The sequence below is a fragment of the Austrofundulus limnaeus genome, unplaced genomic scaffold, assembly GCF_001266775.1.
Source record: "Austrofundulus limnaeus strain Quisiro unplaced genomic scaffold, Austrofundulus_limnaeus-1.0 Scaffold0, whole genome shotgun sequence".
NCBI classification, from domain to species: Eukaryota; Metazoa; Chordata; class Actinopteri; order Cyprinodontiformes; family Rivulidae; genus Austrofundulus; species Austrofundulus limnaeus.
In genome coordinates, this window is record NW_013952402.1 from 8,180,949 (window position 1) to 8,187,329 (window position 6,381).

At 38.2% G+C, this 6,381-nt stretch overlaps 2 protein-coding genes across 3 annotated transcripts in view; both read right to left on the reverse strand.

The window, feature by feature from the left end:
- LOC106513128 (protein FAM53B) overlaps positions 1-2,910 on the reverse strand; it is a 24,848-nt gene extending 21,938 nt beyond the window's left edge. The window contains exon 1 of one of the 2 annotated variants that reach the window (XM_014001812.1): positions 2,817-2,910. The gene's annotated coding sequence lies outside the window, so the exon portion shown is untranslated. The remainder of the gene's footprint in view (positions 1-2,816) is intronic. The other variant, XM_014001820.1, reaches the window with a different exon arrangement.
- A 1,439-nt stretch (positions 2,911-4,349) lies between these two features.
- The window catches only part of eef1akmt2 (EEF1A lysine methyltransferase 2), a 10,275-nt gene continuing 8,243 nt past the window's right edge, over positions 4,350-6,381 (reverse strand). The window contains exon 6 of the mRNA XM_014001832.1: positions 4,350-5,180. Within this exon, the coding sequence (XP_013857286.1) occupies positions 5,083-5,180 (98 nt within the window). The 3' untranslated portion in view covers positions 4,350-5,082. The remainder of the gene's footprint in view (positions 5,181-6,381) is intronic.

Consider the following 6,381-nt stretch of genomic DNA (forward strand, 5'->3'; position numbering starts at 1 on the left):
GGTTTGGTGTATTTGAGAAAGCCTCTTTTCTTTTCTTTTCAGCTCTCTTTGGCTTTGTCAGCGACAGCACGCCAGACTTTCAGATCTGTCATGTTTAAAAGAGCAGGGAATACATATAATAAAGAATAGCAGCATTGAAATAAACACACAGTTTAATTTGCAGAGTACCATATGGATGCATAGACAGCCATGGATAAGAATCTTGTTTTGATGTCTTTACAATAGTTTAACAGGCCATAAAACTGGAGATAAAAGGAGAGTATAAAGAGAACAAAAGTTTTAAACTGGCAAAAAAAAAGGTGGCACTGAAATGTACAGAACAGCATAAAGAGTGAAAATGAGAGGGGTGAAAGTAGCAGCCGGCGTGTCAGCATGTGAACTGAGAGTGGAACACGCAGACGGTGAATTGACCAGAGGCTCGCTCGGCTACAAGCACACAGCTGCCCGCTGACAGAATGGAGTCCTAACAGGGCCTTTTGCTTGCAACACAAAGACTTTGCAAATGCGAGCGTCTTAAGCACAAACGAGAGCGCTGGGTGATCCCCTTTAAAAACCCAGCAGCTTAAATTGCTCCCCATAAATTATGCCTCCAGCATGCCCAAAGACTAATAGTTCCAGAGCTGTTGTTCAGTACAAGTGCAGCAAGTTGTACTTTATTAAAAGCGACTGCCAGCAACTGTGAACAATGATCCTGAATATCGAAACACTGTTGAATAAAAATGCATACAACAAAGTATAGAAACTTCTAATAAATAGTACATTATCTTAGTTAGTCAGGAATTCAATAGTTCAGTGTTCAAATAAATTAAGCCTGTATTTAGTCTRAACCTAAGGGAAGTCATTTTACTGTATGCTCATGTTCTGAAAATGGCACCAGCAGCCACAGCATGCAAGAAGTTCACATGACAGAATTTGAAAGATCTAAAAAGTGCTTGTTCACGCCAAGCTGTGACATTCCAGGAATGGTTTATTTTGGATATCAAAGCGTGTGTAGTCATAATCTCTCCAAAAGTGAATAGAGAGATAAAAACATACTTGGAGCAAGATTTCTCTTAGACTAACCTTTTTATTATTATTATTTYGGAGGAGCCCTTATCAACATCTCTTGTGTAATCAGACACCAGAGCTGACATGCGATTAAATCTTTTTTTGCCCTAACTCTCTGCTTCATGTCTAACTTGAACTTTTATCTACTCTTTTTTTTTTAGGGGTACTCACTGAGTTGGGTTCAAACAACAGCCTGTAATGTTTCCTGTTATGATGGCTAAATTAGCCAGCTCTCGTTGTGGTTTAAGGCCAGATGCTGATGTAGAAATAGTTCAAGGTACCCTCAGCTAGGGTGACAAASCACTTCGCTGAAGTACCGTGTTTGTGGTGTCCACAAATATCAACCAACAATCGTGCAATATTTTTAGAAGGGCAAAACACAAATATGGACACTTACTTCCTAACCTATAAAAAAAATAAAATAAATAAATACAAAACACTGAAAGTTTTGCTACTATGACACTTTATATTCAAAATGCCCCGGCTTTGATTGTGAACATGGCAATAAAAAAATTGCAAAATGAGTCTAGTGTCACCCTCATCTGTAAATCAAAAAATGAATTACTGGACTTTATGTTCTTATCATTTCTTGTCCAAGTGGTTTCAGTTTCATGTGTAATAACAGATTTATAGCGTTAGACGTTCTTGTTAATGAGTAGCCATGACAGTGCAGCATTTTTATATTTCCATTTGACCAGATCCGACCGTATGTAGACGAAACATCCCTGAGACTGCACTGACTAAAACGAACCAAACCAAATATAGAATAGAATAGAATAATTGAGTAATTACAAATTTCAATCCAAAAGGGGAACAAACTCCTGTTTGTGTGGTTGTGATGGGTGAGAGATACTGTATGTAACAAAGTTTTGTGAGTCATAGCAGTCAAGCCTCTCTGAATCTCTTCTCACAAGCTGTGGTGAGGAGCTGTGTGTCAACACATGCTGCTGCAGAACAACCACACTGCCTCTTCTCACACAGGTACTTTATTATGCAACTTCAGTTTCACTAAACTATCTAAAGTGTGTTTGTTTGCTGAATCAAAGCGTTTGTATGCAGCATTCCCATATCATCTACTGCAGAGGTTCTCAAACACAGGTCCCAGGACCCCCTGGGGTCCACAAGTTGTAGCTTGAGGGTCTTAAAAAGTACAATAAACTGTTAATTTAGTTTTTGTTTAAAAGAAAACTGCATAAATACAAATGGGGAACAATGCACTAGTACAAACAAACATACTCAACCAAACAATTTATAATTGTTACTCCCATGTTATTTAGGGGTTAAAATGGCAGTAAATCTTTTTTAAATCAAAATGATTTCACATGGGTGAAATTTTTCATCATGTAAAGGGTCCTCAGACCCAATAAGTTTGAGAAACMCTGCTCTACAGGTTATTCTTATTAAGCATACACGTCTAACAGAACAATAGGTTGGTAAATCACACATTAAAATGGGGTCATCCACAAAGACAAGCACTCTAAAACGTGCAAAAAACCGGACTTTTGTCATCTTAGTCTGGGTTTTAAGTAGCACGGACTAGTTTACTATGATAATAATAATAGTGAAAACATCTTAGTTTGCTTGGCACCCAGGAAAACCTGACAATGTTTTAGGGGAAACCCAGCATGAACAACAAATGTTGCAAACTATAGTCAAAGAGAGGTAACATAAGGATCACTACTTAATACGACATGGTTAGTGGATGTGTCTTTTAATATATACGCTAATTTTTTTCAAACAAAGTTCAAACGAAAAGATGAAAAACTCACACATTTCTCGCAGTGGCAGCAGTGGGTGTCCTCTCTGTAGGACTGAGCAGAACTGCGGGGAGCTGAACTGCTGCTGCCTTCAGCATTGATTGTAACAATATCCGCGTACACACGAACCAGGACGACCGGAGTGGGGGCAGTGAAAAACCGAGGGGATTGAAAACTTATCTGGAATCGTGGACCCAAAAGTAAAATAAGAATACAACTGCTGCATCTCTAAATACTGATTTTGAACAACAAAATRTTCCAAAGTAAGGTCACACGTGCAACAAAAAATAATTTGGTCCAGCCTCGCACCCCTCTCAAGTTGGTACATTCCACTTTAGCTCTCCCACAGGCRTGTGCTGCTTTACTATGCTGTCCAGTGATGATAATAGACATCACTGTACAGCAAAACTAGCAGAACTGCTTGGTTAAAAGTTGCAACTAGAATTCTATATTTTTTTTTTATCTTCATTTAGCCTCTTTTCCTCAGTTAATAAACAAAACAGCGGCTAAGACAGTTGATTTCTTGAAAGGTACTGCAAAGCCTAAACTTTTAGTGTGGGCATTACTAAAAATAATAAATAAATAAATAAATAAAGCAGTGTGAATCTGCCTCCTTTTGCCTTGGAAAGGTTTACCCACTTACATGCCAGAGCAATTCAATTCGATCCACAAGAATCCTATTAGCAGCCCTTCAAAGGTGTTTCCAGGGAGATGGAGTGAAAACATAAATATTTGCTGTTACACTGACTGGAGAGGTTGAAATGAAAGCGCAGCATTGGTGCTGGCAGACGGACCGTGGGCTATGGCATCGAGTCTAAAACCTTCCTCTGTAGGTTAACATTATGGGTGGAATAAAAGTGCAGCTTCAAACATTTGTCGACCCCAAAAGCCATGAAAGTGCTGACAGTGGTGAATGTACAGTTCAGCTTGGTTCAAACCCAGCAAGAGCCTCGGTTTTATGTTTAATGGTGAATGGAAGCAAAATGCATTCATATTTGAATAAAACAGATGGTTCCCGGTTTAACAGGGCAGCCGATGTAACTCATTAAGAGGTATATATTCTTGTAAATGTGCAGTTGTACAAAGTGTCAGGACCTAATCCTGAAACATTTTCATATAATGTTAGGAGTGTATCACTAACGTATTTGCAAGTATTTTTATTGTGGGGCTAAAGTGCATCGAGAGGCATGTTACAATCAAAGAAACATCAAGCATTAGAAACTGCCTTATGAGCCACCTTTCAGACAGTGAGTGTGTTTGCTGACAGAGGCATAACACAGAATATTTTAAAATGAGCAGAAGCTTTGTGAAGGCCACGTCTTTTCATGGGAAAATCTCCGGGAGCTGTCGATGTGGGCTAAACAGGTATATCCACAGCCTTGTAAATTTCCAAGCAGTAATTCTTGTAAATCTTGAATGTGTTTACTCAACAGTGTGCCTTCAGCATAGATGGCTCCCATTGGACCACTGGCTCACGCAGCATGCGATTAGTCTGGCAGATATTAATGACACCACCGGGAATGGGAAAAAAAAGTCAGACAACCGTTTCTCCCACAGAAGTCACGACCTCCTGTTTATTTATTGTGTCAGAAGTTCTTAATCATCTTATTTGGRCCCCAAACACTGCCGGGGTCCAGTTTAGCAACTTAGATTGAGATTGTTTCTTTGCATGATRGAAGATGTCTTGCACACCAAGAGAGAAAACTGATATTCTGTAGACCAGAACCCTTAAAAGAGCCATTGTAAAGTTAAAYACAGGACTCTATTATGATTTATGGAATGAAGAAAATTATCTGAATACATTTCCACCCACAGATCTTATTATTTTGGATTACATGTTCAATGTCTGGCTGACTTAAAGCCCAAACAACCTCAAGAATGATACACAAGGATCAATTCAAATAACAAAATGTGCACAAGGTTTAAAAGTGCAATAGTGTTGATGCCAGAAGACAATTAAACAGAGGTAAAATTACTTATGAAAGTGCACTTTATTTTACCTAAAACTGCTGAAACTTAAAATATTTGAGTTATTTTTTGTATGACACTAAATATTGGATATTAAAGTCAAACTTTCTGCAACTGAAATAGCATACACTCATTTCATTCAAGAGAAAATGTCCCATTCATATGCACTCAAACTGCTTAACTGCATTGTAAAAAAAACACATTTACAACTGCATTTTGTTTAAAATGTGTGTAAGTGAACAGACAAAATATATTGTGTCAAATAGAAACAGAACAGCAATTTACAAACAAACACCTGAAGACACATTCATCAATGMACCCTTTTGAAGATAAGTGCCGTCACACTATTGCCTGTCTTTCCTCCAAATTTGAAACTCGGTGTGGGTAACTCTTGTACAAACTCAAAACCTGCAAAGCAACACAAAACAATTCAGTCAGTTAAGAGAGTTCAACTATATGAACAAGTWGTTCATGAAAACAGAGGCTGAGAATCTTTTTCTTGTGGAGACTATCTAATAAACTAAAAAAAAAAAAAGGATTTAGCTGCAGTAATGAGAATCAACTATCCATCTGCCATCTGCGCTGCTTCCTGGGGCCTAGTAAAGCCAAGCTGTCAGTGTGAAAGATGAGCACTTTGGCCTCCTGCAGGCTCTCCAGAGTGACTGCAGAGACACGAGTGACAGCTAGTGGAATCCTGCCGAAAMTCTGACTTTGTCGGCTGTTGTTCCCCACAGCTCAACGGCCTGCCTAGTGACGGTTGTGGCTGAGCAACTGTCTGTGTTTTGACTGAGGGTAGGACAAAAAAAACCCGCTCAGATAAAAAGCTGTTAAATCTCAAGAGACGTCTCTAAAATTACAACAGTAGGTTTGGTTGCAAAACCAACCAAAAACTTAAACGCTCGACTGTGTGGCTTTCTTTGAAGAGACAAAGCTAGCTGTTACTCACAAAAACAAACAACATTGTGTGTTCCTTCAGTATCTGAGATCTGTCTATTTTTCAAATGCACAACTTCTAGTTAGAGTGTCAGGGGTAAGAAACATTATCTTAAGTTTTAACTAGAAGATTTGTATTTTCTRCGCAAATTAAGCTTAATGCTTAAAGATGCATTTTGCAATTTGTTGTAAAATAGCTGAAAATAGCAGAAAAGYAGCTAAAACGTAGCTGAAAGGGCTGAGTCTAGCACAAAGAATAAGAAAAAGCACACATTTGCAGAATTAAGCAGATGAAAACAGTAGCTAAAATTATCATAAAAGGGGAATTTAGCTGAAGAAGGCTAATATTGGCTGAAAATTTTTTTGTTATGCTGATGAGGGTGTAAAATTAGATGTGTGCATGTGTATACACTGTAGGGCTGCCACAAACGATTATTTTTATAATCGATTAAACACCGATTATTTTTTCGATTAGTCGACTAATCTGATCAAACGTTAATTGAATATAAAACATACAGCTTATCGCGCCAGAATGCAGCTGCTAATATATAACCATTGTTAGATTTTAGCTATATGCTAACTAAAAATAATTGCTGTGGAAGGCAAGTTCTGCTCTGCAGATATTGCACAGGTTTCTCTTTCATTTTCTTGAAATGATCCCACACTTTTGAGCTCC